Genomic DNA, 19293 nt, shown 5'->3' with positions numbered 1-19293 from the left:
GTATTAGCCACAGTACAATCTATCTTCACTCGGTTCAAGATACACAGAGCAGCTGTTTCAACTGGCATGTCTGCAGAAGTTATCTAGATCTACATCTATACTCTGAAAATCATTGAGAGATACATGGTAGAGAATACATTCCGCTGTACAAGTTACTAGGGTTTCTTCCTGTTCCATTCACGTGTGGAACATGGGAAGAACGACTGTTTGAGTGCATCTATGCATAGTGCTGCAATTATGCTAACCTTATCCTCATGATCCCTATGTGTGTGATACGCAGGTGGTTTGTAGTATATTCCTAGAGTCATCATTTAAAGCTGGTTCTTAATACTTCAATAGACTTTCTTGGGATAGTTTACATCTATCTTAAAGAATCTTCCAGTTCAGTTCTTACAGTATTTCTGTGACACAATCCCACAGATCAAACAAACCTGTGACCATACTGCACCTCTCTGTATATGTTAAATATTCCCTGTTTGTCTTACCTGGTACATGTCCTAAGCACTTGAGCAATATTCTGGAACAAGTTGCATGAATGATTGGAAAGCACTCTCCTTTGTAGACTGATTGCACTTCCCCAGTATTCTACCAATAAATCAAAGTCTACCACCTGCTTTGCTCATATTCCATTTCATATTCCTACAAAGTGCTATGCCCAGGAATTTGTATGCCCAAGCCGATTCCAAAGGTAACTGATTCCAATGGTGACTTATTGATATTACTGTCGTAGGATACTAAGTTTTCTCACTTTTGGAATGCAAACTTTTACATTTCTGAACATGTAGATTAAGTTGGCAATCTCTGCACCATGTTGAAATCTGACCAAAATCTGACTGCATATTTATTCAGCTTCTTTCTGATAGTACTTCATTATAGATAACTGCCTCATCTGTTAATATTGTCTGCAAGATTGTTAATATACGATATGAACAGCAAGGGTCCCGACACACTTCCGTGGGGTACACCTGAAGTTACTTATCTGATGATGACTCTACATCCAAGATAACATGCTGTGTGCATTTGTTCTGCACAAGAATCCTTATTTCACATTGTGGAGTATACTTTGGGTATCAGTGTCATTTTGCCACTTTCCCATTAAATTTTCAAATGAGCACAGAACAAATGATAGCATTCCTGTGATTCTACCATCATAGCCATTTTGTGTGATTTCTGAGGGGGGAAGTACTAAGTTGCACAGTCCTTGGAATGTTAATGGTAAACCTTTGTGACAAATCTTGCCCCTCCTGTAGCATTTGCTGCTTGAGTTGGATGAATGTTTCCGTAGTGAACTCATGCTTACTAAACAAACCCTTGACAGTTTCTCCTACTATTTGGATCTCCTCTATTAATCCTCCTTTTCAAGGGCCCTGAACAGTGAAAATGAGTTACTGAAGAAATGCTAATACTTCTTGAGCCTTTGGCCTGCCAGTAGTTTCTCCCATGAAATTATATACATGAAAATTGATGCCACCAAGATTATATGTACCTCCTAAAATTGGTAAAGGTATATTACTAGAACCCATTGTTGACAGCACTGGAGACTGACTGAATCTATGATCTGAGCTAGTACCTGAAGAATGTTCTCAGTACTTATGTAGACTAACAAGAACACTTTACTCATAACTTGTGGGAATTTGTAAAACAATATAGCCATTTCAAATTTCACAACACTGATATTTTTGCCAGTTTTTATGTGCTTTCCTCCCTCTTTAAATGGGTGCCACTTGAGGGTCCATAGAGTTAATTACCAAAAAATCTGATGATGAGACAGTGCATATGTATAGGCACGTCCTTAGGCATGTAAAACAACCTTGCTGCTTAATAAACCACCATATTTAAGATAAACCAGTGAGACAAATGTGTGTTGTTTACAATTTTTGTAGAGCTCTTCCCATAATTTGTGGTGGTAGGTGCTTCCTTTCCTATATTATATTTGTCTGTTAAGATTTACTGCAGTTGGAATGCATGATGGATTTACTGATTGGGGAAACTGTCATCAAAATATTGAAATTCAATTGGGCTGTTACCAGGATAAGAAATGACGTGAGCTCTCTGGCCAGAGTCTGCATGTTGTGCGAGATGACAACAACTTCTAGTTTCACAACAGCATATATTAACTGTGGCACAAAAGATTAATCCTAGAATCTAATATGTATTTAATCATTTGAAGAATATTGTAGTAACAGCTATTGCAGCTAACATGTTGAATGACAAAGTCGAAGTAATTTACATTGCCAACAGCTCTGTATAGTATGGAGTAATGTTGTGACAGAGACATAGTATTCTAGAGACAGCTTGTCATATCTGTGTAAATGAATTATATGGTCATGTAAAATTTACAATAAATTTTGCAGTTAATGTTGAAATGCCCTTATTGCATGTGTGTGATTTTCAGTAGCAAGAAATTTAATTTATATTTTTTTATCTGATAGTTAAAAATATCAATGTGTTCTCTTAACTATTATTTTTGTATTATTAAAAGAACTGTCACCAAATATTGAATATTATGTTTTAGCCAGATCCAAATATTACAGAAGCACAGACTGCAGAAGGACTGGTGAAAGGCCATGCATACAGCATAACAAAAATTAAATATCTTGACATAGCTACTCCACGTATGACAGGAAAAATTCCTCTCATACGTCTCCGTAATCCATGGGGAAATGAAGCAGAGTGGAATGGACCATGGAGTGACAAGTATGTACTATGTATGACTTTTGAACCAACTTGTCTCACGCTTTACCACTAAATATCCTCTTATAAATAAAAGTTCCTTATTAAAAAACAATAAGACCAATGAAAAATCCAGAGAAATACCTAATAAATACGTAAGACTTGTAAATGAAAACAATTTAAGAGAACTGTGGGGATGAAGGAAAAAAGAGATAAAGATGTGGGCGAAGGTGAGAAGGTGACTACACAAAATCAGAACAACTGTGAAAGTAAAGGCAATAGCTGGCTCAGAGCAACATATTTGCAGGAAAGAATGAATTGACAGAAAAACTTATCTTTTGTATGACTGTCCTAGTTTTGCATTAAACACCTCTTCTAAGACCAGTTATTTTTGTTAAAAAGTGAAGATTCTGGTTTCTATTTTCAGTGTTGCTCAAGGTTTACTACATTTTTTGAATGCTTGTAGTATTTTCATTTCGTTGTTCCACAGGATGGTGAATGCTAGCCTATCATCTACAAATGTTTACCACTAGTGCAGTAATAAAAAATCCACTTTAATTTTTCTTTAGAACTGAATATGTAAAAAACCCCTGTTTTTCCTCTTACCAAAACGAAGATGTTTCTTTATCATACTTATTACTAACCCAGGTTGAACTAGATCATTCCCAAATAGGACAAAATCTCCTACTCATTTGAAATTAAAGCTTAAGTTATTGTCTCACTGTCTTCTGCTTTCACAGTCTTCATCATTATTTGTAGTTGTCTAACAGAATCTGTCTTCTGACTGAGGTCGCCACTAATCCTTGGACTGCTTTTGTGTGTTAAATTGTGGCAACACTCGTGTCCCCAGTTGCCCTAGCTTTGTTAACATGTAGAGTTGTATTTTTACTCAGTTTTTCTAGTAGCTGTTACACGCTTGGTCTGCTCAGTTGGGAATTCCTGTCTCTGTTGGCTGTTGTGGTCTTCTGTTGAGGTTTCCATCTTTGTGTTGGGTTAAGACTTGTTTCTGTGAAGAAATTTCATGCCATTGCAGTTGTACAGAGGAAGAAAACTTGGAGATTCTCAGTAGAGCTGATGGTGAGCATTAAATATCTAACCGAATCTTGAACTTACATACCTGAGCCATGTACAGCAGTTGGTTCAACACATCTGTCTGTTTTTATAACAGGTGCAAGATCTTCAGAATCTGAAGTCCCTGAAAATGAAGGTGAGAGTGTGGGTTAGAACAAGACTGAATCATTCTCCCATTCTCTGATATGTGTAATAGCAGAAAAGATTAAACAAATAGATTTTGCTCGAACATCAAGGCAAGATAGTAAGATAAGAGAAACTGTTTGTGATACTGGAAGTTCACTGACCAAATTGGATCAACCTCTACACACACACTTCAGAAATGGAAGATATGGGTCTTCTTTAAGAAACTGAAAAAAATTTCTGCATAATGATCAGGCTAAGAATATTTTGAATTTTTAAGGTGCTCTACTCATCAGGGTGATAAATTATACAACATAACACATTGCAATGGTGCTATCCGTGCAATATTTCATTTCCCACAGGAGTGATACGCGTTGCAACAGCTTTCCATTTAATATATCAGCCTGGTCACAGACAACCTCCAAACATGTTACAAATTTACTAAACTAGAATGAGGTATCACTCTCTCTAAGGAATTAAAAACAATTTGGACATATTGGCTACATTTAATATGTAGCAGTTCATGATCTAAGAACCACCATATTTAAATTGGTCTATGACAATATTTTTGCTGCAGACTTTGCAAAATACATGCTGTGTTTTACTTAATTTCAAAGTACCACAGTAATTATGTGCAACAGTGAAAGGAAAAGTAGTGAATTATCAAACCATTATATTGAAGTCTCCCCGTTTTCTGGTGCATCCGTCCCGTCTCCCCGTTTTCTCGTGCATCCTTCCCGTCTCCCCGTTTTCTCGTGCATCCTTCCCGTCTCCCCGTTTTCTCGTGCATCCTTCCCGTCTCCCCGTTTTCTCGTGCATCCTTCCCGTCTCCCCGTTTTCTCGTGCATCCTTCCCGTCTCCCCGTTTTCTCGTGCATCCTTCCCGTCTCCCCGTTTTCTCGTGCATCCTTCCCGTCTCCCCGTTTTCTCGTGCATCCTTCCCGTCTCCCCGTTTTCTCGTGCATCCTTCCCGTCTCCCCGTTTTCTCGTGCATCCTTCCCGTCTCCCCGTTTTCTCGTGCATCCTTCCCGTCTCCCCGTTTTCTCGTGCATCCTTCCCGTCTCCCCGTTTTCTCGTGCATCCTTCCCGTCTCCCCGTTTTCTCGTGCATCCTTCACGTCTCCCCGTTTTCTCGTGCATCCTTCCCGTCTCCCCGTTTTCTCGTGCATCCTTCACGTCTCCCCGTTTTCTCGTGCATCCTTCACGTCTCCCCGTTTTCTCGTGCGTCCTTCCCGTCTCCCCGTTTTCTCGTGCGTCCGTCCCGTCTCCCCGTTTTCTCGTGCGTCCGTCCCGTCTCCCCGTTTTCTCGTGCGTCCGTCCCGTCTCCCCGTTTTCTCGTGCGTCCGTCCCGTCTCCCCGTTTTCTCGTGCGTCCGTCCCGTCTCCCCGTTTTCTCGTGCGTCCGTCCCGTCTCCCCGTTTTCTCGTGCGTCCGTCCCGTCTCCCCGTTTTCTCGTGCGTCCGTCCCGTCTCCCCGTTTTCTCGTGCGTCCGTCCCGTCTCCCCGTTTTCTCGTGCGTCCGTCCCGTCTCCCCGTTTTCTCGTGCGTCCGTCCCGTCTCCCCGTTTTCTCGTGCGTCCGTCCCGTCTCCCCGTTTTCTCGTGCGTCCGTCCCGTCTCCCCGTTTTCTCGTGCGTCCGTCCCGTCTCCCCGTTTTCTCGTGCGTCCGTCCCGTCTCCCCGTTTTCTCGTGCGTCCGTCCCGTCTCCCCGTTTTCTCGTGCGTCCGTCCCGTCTCCCCGTTTTCTCGTGCGTCCGTCCCGTCTCCCCGTTTTCTCGTGCGTCCGTCCCGTCTCCCCGTTTTCTCGTGCGTCCGTCCCGTCTCCCCGTTTTCTCGTGCGTCCGTCCCGTCTCCCCGTTTTGTGGTGCGTCCGTCCCGTCTCCCCGTTTTGTGGTGCGTCCGTCCCGTCTCCCCGTTTTGTGGTGCGTCCGTCCCGTCTCCCCGTTTTGTGGTGCGTCCGTCCCGTCTCCCCGTTTTGTGGTGCGTCCGTCCCGTCTCCCCGTTTTCTCGTGCGTCCGTCCCGTCTCCCCGTTTTCCGGTGCGTCCGTCCCGTGTCCCCCCCCCCCTTTCCGGTGCCTCCGCCCCGTCTCCCCCCCCCCTTTCCGGTGCGCCCGTCCCGTCTCCCCCCCCCCCCCCCTTTCCGGTGCGTCCGTCCCGTCTCCCCCCCCTCCTTTTCGGTGCGTCCGTCCGTCCGGTCTCCACCCCCCCCCCCCTTTACGGTGCGTCCGTCCGTCCCGTCTCCACCCCCCCCCCCCTTTCCGGCGCACCCGGCCCGCCTGCCCCCCCCCGCACCGCCCACCCTCATCTGACTACTTCATAGAGATGGCAGAGCTCCAGGAAAAACAAGATTTTCTTGAATTTATATCTCTATCAAGAATTGTGCAGTCCAATGAGATACACTGAAAATAGTGATGTGTTGAACATTAATCTCTTTTGATCATGTTTGGATAGAGGCAGTTGCCTTAGTTTTTTTTACTTTCTTTAAGTGAATGCCAGAGTTAGGTTCGCCAATAAATGTAGCAGCAATGTCTTTTTCTCATATCTGTACAATGAAAAAATGTGCTCAAATTGTAAGACCACTCTTCTCGTATGACTTGAACAATGTCCTGCCATCGACCTTAATGATTTAAAAATAAGTTAATGATCGATAAAAATGCTATGGAGAAGGAAATGCCAGCCTGCTATAAATGAAACACATACTAACACATTACAAGGAAGAAGATTTAGGGTTTCTTCAAATACAGTGATCCCTATGAGAGTGATGCATCTGGGGCTAAAGTCTACTCATAGATTCCAAGTACCATTCATCTTCAAGCACCTATCAATTCAGGTGTTTCGGCACCTCTGTGATGTTCTCTAGAGAGTCTAACAAATCTGTGACCAATTGTGGTGCCTTTTATGTATGTGTTAAATATTGTATATTACTCCTATTTGGTATGGCTGCTACAAACTTGAGCAATATTCTAGGATGAGTAGCATGTTATTTTGTAGATTGCTTGCATTTTCATATCTTATCAGTGAACCATGGTCTCCTACCTGCTTTATTTAAGAGTGAATCTCTGTGATCATTCCCTTTCATATTCCAAAAAATTAATAAATACAGATATTTCTAGTCGTAGACCGATTCCAATTACGAACACTTCATTTCTGCATTTTGTGAGATGCACAATTTTACTGTTGGTCTTTGCAGCACTCTGAAATCTTATCAAGATGTGAGTGAATATTTGTTCAGCATATTTTCAGGTAGTACTTAATTTTAGACAACTTCATCATCTGCAAAAAGTACTATTAATATTGTCTGCCAGGTTATTTTAATAAAACATGGACAAGAAGTGTTGAAATATCCTTTCTTGTGGTGTGTCTGAACCTGTGCCTATTTCTATTGAATACTTCTGGCCTCCATCTCTGCTAGCTTCATGCCCCACATCTATCCCTTTCCCCATCCCAGGAGCCTGACCATTCTCATCCTGCGTGTACAACCTCTTACCCACAGTCTCCCCTTCCTGTGTTCTGTCTCCCCCTCTCAAATCCACTCCTTCACATCACTGCCATCAGGCATTGCATGAACTCACTTGTGCTGGTGCCCATGTCACATCCCTTCTCCATTCATCTACTGCCTCCCTCTCCCACATTCTTATCATATATACCTGCTGCCTCTCCTTCTCAGCTGGTGTTCAGTATATCATGGGGGAAAAAGTGCAAGTTGGTCTTGGATGACCAATGTTGTAGATATCCATGCCGTTTGGCATGCAAGAGGCCATTCTCTTTGTGGTACCTCATTATGTTTGCTCATGGAATATTTTCAATGACTCTGCAACAGATGCGTATCCAGGATATCGAACGATAATTTTATGGACCACTTCTGCTACACTTCTTGTAGACAGGTGTGACATACTTTCTTCCAACTCCTGGCGACAGTGTTTTGTTAAAGGTAGCTGAGTCCAATAGTGTATAAAATCTCACAAGGCCTCAACCAAGTCCTTGAGCCTTATTATTTAGTAAAAATTCTTAAGTAACTTCTTACAAATAATCTCGTTCTCAAAATTTCAGTAAACTGTGATGTAACCACCATCAGCCATTTGGTATCCACTTCTGGGTAATAACTGCCACCAGATATTTCCTGAACTACAGTCTTAAAACATGCCTTCTAATGTCATCTATCTACCTTCCATAAATTTGTCTTCTGTTTCTTGGAGTCCAGAAAAGAACTTCCTTTTTCCAATCTGTCCTCCATCTCTGTGAGTAATGCACAACTCACTTCCACCATTTTTTCATCACTCTGATATTTATGGCTCCCATTCCATAATCCATTTCTCATTTATCTGCTCACCCCTTCTCCCCCCCCCCCCCCCCCCTGCCCCTCTCTCTCTCTCTCTCTCTCTCTCTCTCTCTCTCTCTCTCTCTCTCTCTCTCTCTCTCTCTCTCATTTGCAACATGCATCTCTGTGTTAGCTAATGAACCACTATAAAATTTTGAATGCTCTTCATCTTAAAAGATCACATCTCACTTTCATGAGTCAAAACAGTTAGTAAAAAAATCTATTTTTAACATTCTGCTTCATACACCTTGGAAGCTTCATTGTGAAAATTTATTTAGTTCATAAACAGCACTAGAGAACAGCTTTACACTTTTAAATTACTTGGCAAAAGAGAAGTGAATCCCCCAGGAGAGGAGGAGATGAAACTTCACAGGTTGAGAGTGTATGTGACATTATTTCAATGAGAACAAAAAAACGTTAAATTTACAAAGACCTTTTCAGTATCACCTCACTTATTTGTACTGTATTGCACCCATTATGGCCTGTATGCAGGCATTGATTTGGTGAGGAAGGGTTTTGGAAAGCCATTGTATCCTCTACTGAGGGAAGCTGGCCAACAACTGTTGTAACTGGTCCTTGATAACATTGATACTGGAGGTGGGCTGGAGTTGTTTGAACTGATCCCATGCTTGTTCTATCAGGGACAGATCTGGATCTTGCTTCCTATGGGAGTACCCGATCATTGTGCAGATAGTTCATATAGTCATGTGCCATGTGTAGGTGAGCATTGTCCTGTTGAAGAATGGCACCATCATACTGTTGCATGAGAGGTAATGAACAAGGATGTAGAATGTTCATGAAGTACTGTTGTGCCATCACAAATCCTTAAATCACTATGAGTGATGTTGATGAAGTTGTACCAAATGGCTCCCCAAACACTGAATCCAGGAGCAACAATGCTTTGCTTTTCCAAAACTTTTGAAGAATTGGAACTCTTCCATGTCACTACCATTATTGCTGGTGATTTTCATCTGTAGTAGTGCAGAACCAGGATTAATTGTTAAATACAGTGCCACATCATTCATCAGCAGTCATTGCTTCCCAGTGATGCCAACACTTGGAATGAAGCCATTTTTATTTTGGCATTAATGGCAGCCTATGGATAGAACGGTAATCCCCTAGTTCTACTAGTCAATGACCAATGGTGTAGGATGACAGAAAGTTGCAGGGAGTCAGTTCCTTGTTCTCAGATGGCAGGTGCTGATGTGAAGGAGTTATTGTGTGCTTTGTGCTCAGTGCAACAATCTTTCCTGGTGGTGGTCAGATGCGGATGGCTGGAACCTTGCGACAAATATGCCTACCCTCACATTCGCAGGCAGTGCAACATCGGGCCACTGTCACTTCTAAATGCCCCACAAATCTGGATGTTACACAAGGAGAACAGTCAGCCAAGTGCAGACTCTCACTGAGGGTCTTTCAAATTCAACTGGGTGCTGATTACTCTTCATCACACAAGTACATGGTATTTGTGTGTTACTCACAGTGATCGATCAATGTCTGATGCTGTTTACACCCTTTATATACCCTACCAGACCTGCTAACAAAACTCAACATGAATGACGCTAATGCACTCTTGCGCACATTCAGCCTGTCAGAGATAATGCAGTCTGATCATTTACGTATCTGCCAATGGTGTGTAATGTATGAAGTTACACTGATGTCCAACCATGTTTTCTGGGTGCTTCACTTTTTTTATCAGGTTGTGTATTTATTGCCTTTTCTGCCCATCCCATGGTAGAATTCAGTAGCCTTCAGTGGTAAATTCTCATAGTACATTTTGTCTCAGATTTGAAAATTTGGTCTGAGTTACAAGACCAGTTTCAGTGGATGAAGGAATATTTTCAGGTAGTGAGACAAGATAAAATTTTCTTGGATCTTGAAAAAGAAACACATTATAAACAGGTATTCATACAACAGAACTGGTATCGTTCTAGTGAAGATATTTTAAATTTGTCTTGTGACTCCAAGGAAATGCACATTTTTGTCACCAAATGTGTTAGCAGCTATTATTATTGGAAGAACTCTGTAAGAATACTGTTTCCATTTGCCAGGGCTTACAGGTGTGAAAGATGACTTTTGAATATGGTGGCAACTGAAGATCTGAATGAAACTGATATATTACTTTCAATGTTCCATGGCAGATGCCAAACAAAATATAAAAAGGAATTGAAAACACTGCAAAAAGCTCGTTTTTGTCTCTGTAGATGAAATGGTTTGATTACTGAGGTGTCATAAATCATCACCGGCTTGGTGCAGGCCACTTCCCTACTCCCTCATTACTACTGCTACTCTGCTACTCCCCTTCCTGCCACTCCTCAGCTTGCAGTCAGTGCTGCCACCAATTCTTGTCACTAGCCTAGCAGCTGCCGACAGGAGGCATGAGGAGTGGTTTGTTTGGATCTGATTCTCTGAGACTGTAGACACAGCGGCCTTAGACAGTAGTTGTGTGTGCACGAGTTGTGTGTGAGCGACTGTGTGAATGTGTGTGTCTCGTATTCTGACAAAAGCTATGGCCGAAAATTTAGTTGTGAGAGGATGACTGTTTCTTCTGCATTCCTGTCTGTAGTTTAGCAATCATCTTCATGAACAAGTTGTCTGTTGCATGGATTGATCATAGCAGTCTGTTTGACAGGATGTCTGTGACTTATGAATAGCTTGCCGCACGAGTGGATTCCCGCAGTGGGCCAAAACCGCAAGCTGTTTCTGCAGGTATCTGAAATGGAATTCAGGAGTTGTGACTCTCTCACCACAAGTACATTGTACACGTGGTGTTTTATAGACATTGTATTTTTTCTAGTACATTTTGACACTTCAAAAGTAGTTTATATGTTAGGAAGATTGGACGATAAGAAGGAGAAAATTGTGTCAGTCACTGGCAGTTTGTACACTATGCACTCACATATTTCTCGATGGAAAAATTGTACAACACCTGTAAAATAATAGGTATAACTCAGTGGGTAATAACTGACAATAACAAATGTAGTAGAACTAACATTTTATTGGTGGTCTCTATAGTGTTAGTTTACATGATTATTTCCTGCCTTATACACTTCTTTCAACAGACATACTTTTTTCTGAGATTATTTCTGAAACCAGTGAAGATATTTTAAATTTGTCTTGTGACTCCAAGGAAATGCACATTTTTGTCACCAAATGTGTTTAGTTTTATTGAAATAAAACATCATCAGTGGTCTTAATGTAACACACATACCATTTGGCTTGCTTTCTCCATCTAAAAATCCTGCTCACATCAGGAAACACCATCATCTTGCAAGTTTTTTAAATATTTCCTAATTCGCACAACTGTTTCTTGTACCATACCTGCAAAGACTTACCCTTGAGATCTCAAAATTTGTCAGGGAAAAGTCCTAAAACTTCCATGTAAATCAGGGGATTTCACTTTTGGAGACTTGTGGCAACCATGATCCAGTGCTTGGTCAATTAAACTGCCAGACTTGAGCCTCAGTTCTTCTACATGCTCCATCAATTAGATCATCACTTCTGAATGTGTCATATCAATCAATCTGTCCTTTTAACTGGATTGTGCCATAAATTTCTTTTCTCCTCATTTAGATTGAGCACCTTACCATTAGCTTTCCAACATACTCATCTAGTCTTTGGTATTCTTCTGTAGTACTGTAGCTTTTGCTATCACCTTTCTGTATTGCTTATTGTTCATATGTAACTTCCAAATAAGGCCACATTCCACTCAAATCCTTTCTGTAAAGACTTTGGAACACCTGAGTTTATAGTGCTTATTAGCATCTTTATTTTGCTGCACAAAAAATAAGAACCGACTTAGTTTCAATGTCTCAGTTCCAGATCTAACTCCTTCATTTCACCTGGGTTAATTTGACTGCATTCTATAATCATTGTTTTACTCTGCTTTGTGTTAATCTTATAACCTTGTTTCGAAACATTATCAGTTGATATTCATGACCCTTTGATACATTTGACAAAATGATATTATCAAAGGCAAACCTTAAAGGTTTTGTTTCTCTCTCCTTAACATTAATTCCTTTTCCAAGTTTCTTATTGGTTTCCATTTTGATCAATAGTGCTGCTGTTGCACAAATAAATGAAATTTTGTACATGTTAAGTCTTTTGGTAAAGCAGTTTGTCTAGCTTCTGTCATACTATATTAAGTTTTATATCATTCATTATATTCTGACAAAAATAGTTCAAATATTTAATATATTGTTAATTAACTAGTAAACTGTCCTGTTAGTTTTCACTTTCAAGCTTCTGTCAAGAAAACAGTAAGTTGGATATTAGTTTCAGTATCAAGAGGATGCTTGTTACATCATTTTACATCTTCTGATTCCAAGCAATATATTTTTGGTTTCGTTTTTCTGTTCCTATTTTAAAGTTACATAAGTATAAGACAAATGAAACTTCTAATACTGTAATGGCAAGTGACTACAATTGCACACAGTTTTGGTTGGCAGTATCGTTTGAAAGAAATAAACATGATGTTATACTGTTTTTTGCCAATTGTTTGACATAAAACAACTTGAAATGGAAACTCTAACCTCACTCATCCTGAACTCACAACCTCATTGCTGCAATCACCCTCTTCCTCTGTTCTACCTCCCTCTCAGACTCTCTCTCCATGTCATTGTGCACTGTGTCCAATTTGTCTGTGTGAAACCAGAATGGGCTCTTGGGTGCAGCATTCCTATCTGTCACTGTTTCCAACCTTCCCCAACTTTCCCTCCCACTTGCCACCTCCATTCTTCCCTCACTCATTACACCTCACATAACTCCTTCGCTCCATTGCCAACACAGTGTAATTAGCCATGCAAGTGTCGTACCTGAACTATTCGCTGGGTTACCTGTTTAAATTGTCCGTAGAACATTTTGGGTGTTTATCATTATTGAAGAAAAATACAGTAATTCTCTGTTCTGATTTGTAGGTCCCCTGAATGGAGATTTATACCTGATAGTGAGAAAGAAGAAATTGGATTAACCTTTGATGATGATGGAGAATTCTGGATGTCCTATAATGATTTCAAGACATATTTTCACCGCCTTGAAATTTGCAATTTAAATCCAGACTCATTGACAGAAGAGGACATAACTGAAAAAGGGAAAAGAAGATGGGAAATGAGCATGTTTGAGGGAGAGTGGGTTAGAGGTGTTACTGCCGGTGGCTGTAGAAACTATCTGGGTAAGACATAGTGGAGTAAATCATCTCAGTATATGAAGTTAAATGTATGAGTTCATTGGGACTTGTAAACCAATTCTATGGTACATATGTATATCCTTTACTAAAATATGCACCTTCCTTTCTTGTTGAAAATAATTTTCTTCCATTACAAAGACAACTGTAATAGTTACATCATGGTTGGCTTTGTACACTGTAGAAACCATGAAGAACCTATGTTGGTACCTGCTTAACTATTTCCCACTCACTCAGACTTAATATGTTACTGACCTTTTGAAACATGGAACCTAATTGAAGAACCTAACAGTTTACGATGGACAAGAAGCACTACCGAAGTTGCTTTAGTGCACCCACTTTCATGAGCAAGTTTTACAAAAAACTGTAAAGGATACACACACACACACACACACACACACACACACACACACACACACACACACACACACAATCTCTCTCTCTTCTCATGGTAATTTTTCTAAATTCCATTTATTTAGATTCAACATATACATTTTTGCTTGATACACATTTACAGTGTTTATTTGCTACTGTGGTTGGACTAGACATTAAGGAGAGGGCTGCTGCTATTATTTATGCAGGCATAAGCTCTGTCTTTTCTTGATTTTCTTTGTTATGTGCTACAGACAAAGGTACTGAATTTTATCTTGGATGATCACTTTTGTATGAACACTGTGGGAGCATCCTTTCCCACCTTTCCTGATGACGTGAACCGTAATTTTCTAATCTCTAATAATATAATGCCATTTCCACCTAGTGTTGCCTGGCACCCCTCTCTCCCCCCTCGCCCCTCTCTCCCCCCTCGCCCCTCTCTCCCCCCTCGCCCCTCTCTCCCCCCTCGCCCCTCTCTCCCCCCTCGCCCCTCTCTCCCCCCTCGCCCCTCTCTCCCCCCTCGCCCCTCTCTCCCCCCTCGCCCCTCTCTCCCCCCTCGCCCCTCTCTCCCCCCTCGCCCCTCTCTCCCCCCTCGCCCCTCTCTCCCCCCTCGCCCCTCTCTCCCCCCCTCGCCCCTCTCTCCCCCCCTCGCCCCTCTCTCCCCCCTCGCCCCTCTCTCCCCCCTCGCCCCTCTCTCCCCCCTCGCCCCTCTCTCCCCCCTCGCCCCTCTCTCCCCCCTCGCCCCTCTCTCCCCCCTCGCCCCTCTCTCCCCCCTCGCCCCCCCCCTCGCCCCCCCTCGCCCCCCTCGCCCCCCCCCTCGCCCCCCCCCTCACCCCCTCGCCCCTCTCTCTCTCTCTCCCCCGCCCCCCTCGCCCCCTCTGCCCCCCCCTCTGCCCCCCTCTGAACCCTTTTGTATCTGCACAGGGATTACAGTGCTGTGAAACTGTTTGCGCAAAATATTATTACGCTACCGCGGAGCTCAACCTGGAAAAGGGAATGAAATTAGATGTGCGGGCCATTAAGCAGAGTGGGAAGGGAATGGAAGAGAATGAATACCATGTAGAGGGAAGCACAGAGCAAACACGTCATGACAACCATGAGTGATAGAATAAACGGAGCACACAAAAAGCAGAAGCATGGCACAAGGTGAAGGCCAGGTCCAAGGCAGGAGATACCTATGAACAACTGCCAGGCCAAACCTATTGCCATTGGCAGGTAGACACCTGGGTCGATGGCTCTGCATTGTCGGTGCTTTACATACGACACATACGACAGCATTCTGCACTATTCCACTACGATACTCATGCTAGCCCATCTGCATCCATCTTGATATCTGGGGATACTATATTCTGTCCCCTTCAAAAGGCCAAGTAAAGCTAAAAATGACCAGGTTCATACTAAGTCATCTGGTGCAAACCCAGAGAGGGCATGAGCTTGCTTGGTTGCAGATTGACCATTGAAGAAGACTGTGCAGACAGGCTCCACTGGAGGGTTGAAAGATGGCAGAGGCTGGGGTAAGCACCAAAGTGCAAGGAGGGGAGTGGCAGTTCAGAACCCATTGGCTCCACATCAGTAATCACGGGAGCTGCCCCCAGTGGCCCCTTATTCTGCAGTTGAAGTTAGGACAGTGGAGGGTCATCCACCACAAACAGTTGCCAACCTTCGTGACACTCGGTAGCCACTCCTGCTGGTGTCTGGAAGATCGGGCCCAAATGGCAGCCCCATGAGAGAAACGTGGCAGGTTGCAATGGTCCGGGATGTGCGATTCAAGGTGCAACAGATCCAAAAGATCCTGTGGTTGATGCCCATGCAAACATTCTGCCACACTGCACCCCATTAACCAGTGTTGCCTGGTATGAGGCAGGAAAACAAAATAGCGCATCATCATGGGACGAGGCAGTTATCAACTTCTTCATTTGGGTTTTGAACATACACACAAATTGCTCCACCTCGTGAGTTATAAGCCATTTAATGTGGGCTGGTAGTCATATGCTTGAGATAAGTGAATATAAAAGTCTGCAAACTCATGTGTGACAAATTGCTGAGTCTTATTTGAGACAATGGTCTGGATAAAGTCCTTGATAGCAAAAGTGACCAACAATACACAATTAGTTGCAATCAATATGGAGGACAATTTGGTCACATGTTTGGCAGTGTATTGACCACCAACAGCCAGATGTTCCCCAAAAATGTGCTCATAAAGTCAACATGCACACTTTCCCAAGGGTTCTCCAGAACTGACTGAGGGGAAAACTAACTCAGCAGTGCAGCCTGGTTCTATGTACAGGCTGTGCAATCGTGCACAAGCTGTTCCATGTCACAATTGATTGTTGGGTAGTAGACACCAAGCTGCACTAAAGCCTTCATGTGAAAAATATCCCTGTGCAACTCTTGCAGCATTTGGAGTATGCTAGGATGTAGTGCCAGAGACCGCCAGTTGACAGCTTTGCTCCTCCTTTGCCTCCATGAGGACACATTGGACAACACTGAGTTAATCCCACGACACAAAAATGTATACACCACACAGAATCTGCTCCTGAAGTAACACATTTGGGACATCCCATCTGTACTGCTGGAACTGTTTTCTGGATAAGCAGGTTGGTGGCTGCGATCTGCCCCTGTTGAAACAAAATATAAGTACACAGTGGTTCGACAACAAGCTCGAGGAACTGGGAAGAGGGAACTAAACTTAAGTGTATGGGTCAGCGTGTAGGGGAGCAGTGTGTCTGAACACAATGTAGAGATGAGTGTGGAGCAAAACAACCCAGTGCAAGCAACAGAATAAACTAAGCACACAGAAAACAGAGCATGGTGTGAGGTGAAGGCCAGGCCCCACATGTAGTTATCTGGATGAGAAATGCTGGACCAAGCCTATTGCTGCCAGAAGATAAACACCTAGGTCAGTGGCTCTGCACGTGCAAGGCTTCGCGTATGCCATCAGTGACAGCATTTTGCACTATTCCACTGTGATACCCATGCCAGCTCATACGCGTCCATCTCAGTATTTGCTGACAGTGTACTAAAGCCCCCAAAGAGACACCCCATCCCTTCCTCCCCCCCTGAGATTCCTATTTCAAACTGAAAACACAAACATTTTTGTTTATTTCCATAATTGTAGAACTTTGTACTGAGCTGTAAGATTTTTTTATAATTAAAGTTTCATGTTTTATTTTGCAGAGACGTTTTGGGTCAATCCACAGTACAGGATAACATTGGAAGATCCAGATGAAGATGATGAGGACAATAAGTGTACAGTAATTGTTGGATTAATGCAAAAGAACCGTAGACTGCAAAGGAAAATGGGAGCTGAGTGTCTTACAATCGGATTTGCAATGTACCATGTATGTATTTTCATGTTGAGCTTCAGTCATGATAAATCAACAGAGGCTAAAAATGCAATTTTATTTACAAAGATATTAAGCTATTGGGAGAAATGAAGCCAGTTCAGAACTAGGCATGAAAGTCACAAAGATAAAGGAGTAGAACAAGCTAGTGTAAAATGGAAACAATAAAATGAGATGTAATGAAATTAAAAACTCAAGAATTTGATGTTTGTCAGAAATACTGGGAGGGAGGAAAGTTTGGGCAGACAACAGGCATCACAAAAAATGAATTACATGAAAAAAAGGAAGGAGGTGGGGGGGAGGGGTGTTAAGATCTGGGTTGTGCGAAACAAAAACTTTGAGATTAGAAGTTTTGCAGTATAACTGTTGGAAGGAAGAATTCAGAACACTTCTTTTATGCAGAGCATATTCTGTGAGAATATATCAAGTCTTAACTATATACACTCTATGTCAGTTCATATTCATTCTTATGATGTGTTTAGTTTAACTATGCTGATGTAAGAGGGTGGACAGTGACTAGGTACCAGCTTGAGGCATTCACAGGCATTAATCTCAGGAACCTGGCTTTAACTGTGATACAACTGACAGTATATAGTGGTAATACATTTAATAGGACTGTAAATATAAAGCTGTTGATTCACAAGCTGTGTGAAGTTCAGACTTAGGATTTAGATAATCACTATCCTGTCATCAACAACCCAGTTTGCATCTCATCATCAATTTGTTGCCTGTATCATGTGTTATCCAGTTCTTCATTACTCAGTCATGATTTCTGTGGTATATTTGAACTGAAGCATATCGGCAAAGACAAGCCATACCTTTGTAACCAGTAAAGCAAAGTCAATAAGGCAAGGTCAGGCCTGTCATCAGCACTTATGTGGTGTTTATCTCCTCCCTCTGTTACTTACCATGAAATATGATGCAATGGACACAGACAAACAGTTGGAAGAGGGGCTCAAATTCCTATGCAGATGTGTGCAGTTTCTCTAAATCACATTAAGCATATGGTAGGGTGCAAACTTGTGGTCTTTTTCTGGAAGATATGGATTGTAAAGTAATTGTTGAAGTTTGATGACTGAACGTGTTGTGGTCAGCAGAAAGCAGGTTACATCTGTTTAGTGGACATTCCCATTTTAAAAGCTTTTGCAGAAGTTACAATAGAGTAGGAAGAAGGGGCTTCTTTTGAGATTTACAAAAACAATGATAAAAAAATTCACTTTTTTGGTTCTCAAAATACACATCTTTAAATCTATACATTTTTCCATGTGTTTTATCTGATTCTAGAAAACGCTGTTGATATCTCACAATTGTGATGTTGGGACGATGCAACAGCTTCTTGAGGCGATGAAACTTGATGTACATTGATTTTGAGTTGAACTGGTGGAAAATACCTGTAGTCATCCAATTTATCCCTTATGTCAAACAAAACATGTAATGAGTCTTTACACTGACATTTTTCTGTGTCAGATAGTTCATTGTTTGATAAGTAGTGTGACAAGCGGCACTGTCAGAAAGAAGGGTGATATGATGTTTTCAATAGTTTTCTTGATTTCATCATCACTGATCCATGGCTGACCAGTTATAGCTTATCATTCAGCATTCATTGTCCACTGTGACTAAAGGAATATGTGATAATTTTCTCAGAAGTCCTCAGAGATCAAACCACTTCTGTTGATTTTGGTTTACCTTGTTGGAATACTTGAATAGCTGAGAGATCCTTAGTCTCCATCTCCAATGAAAAGATCCAAATTTTGTTTTCGGTTGTGATGTTCTATGCAGATTTATACAGATTTTCATTTCTTCAGTCAAATTTTTCGAAAATTTACTTACACTAATTGATGTGAACTCATTTTTGAGTCTCATTTGTAATGTAGGAACAGATTTTTATTGCAGTTAAAAAGTTGATGCAAAAATTAATGTACTGCAACCTTTGATAGGCATTAGAATGTTTGTATCCCAAAGCGAGTCAAGAACTCATCCCCTTCAGTCATTTTCCACACACAATTGATGTTTGCTATAACAGCAATCAATTTTGGTCAACCTTCACAGAATACACTAATGAAAGGAGCAGCATGACAAAATTCTGCAAAATAATAGTAGACAGTTTTTCTGTAGATAATTGATTGCCAGACATTGAAGGAAGAGATTTGAAGTACTGATTTTGAGTTAAACCTTCAAGAAAATTGTAAAAAGTCATCCCATTAAAATATGGTTTTT

General features: G+C 41.8%; 1 protein-coding gene across 4 annotated transcripts in view; it reads left to right on the top strand.

The window, feature by feature from the left end:
• The window catches only part of LOC124804677 (calpain-A), a 620886-nt gene that overhangs the window by 543742 nt on the left and 57851 nt on the right, over positions 1-19293 (top strand). For all 4 annotated transcript variants that reach the window (XM_047264942.1, XM_047264926.1, XM_047264946.1 and 1 more), the window contains 3 exons: positions 2516-2697; positions 13095-13348; positions 16910-17073. In XM_047264942.1, coding sequence (XP_047120898.1) covers positions 2516-2697; positions 13095-13348; positions 16910-17073 — 600 coding nt within the window. The remainder of the gene's footprint in view (positions 1-2515; positions 2698-13094; positions 13349-16909; positions 17074-19293) is intronic.

This window comes from Schistocerca piceifrons, chromosome 1, assembly GCF_021461385.2.
Source record: "Schistocerca piceifrons isolate TAMUIC-IGC-003096 chromosome 1, iqSchPice1.1, whole genome shotgun sequence".
Taxonomy (NCBI): Eukaryota; Metazoa; Arthropoda; class Insecta; order Orthoptera; family Acrididae; genus Schistocerca; species Schistocerca piceifrons.
Note: the sequence above shows the minus strand (reverse complement) of the source record. Positions and strands in the feature narration are given on the sequence as shown.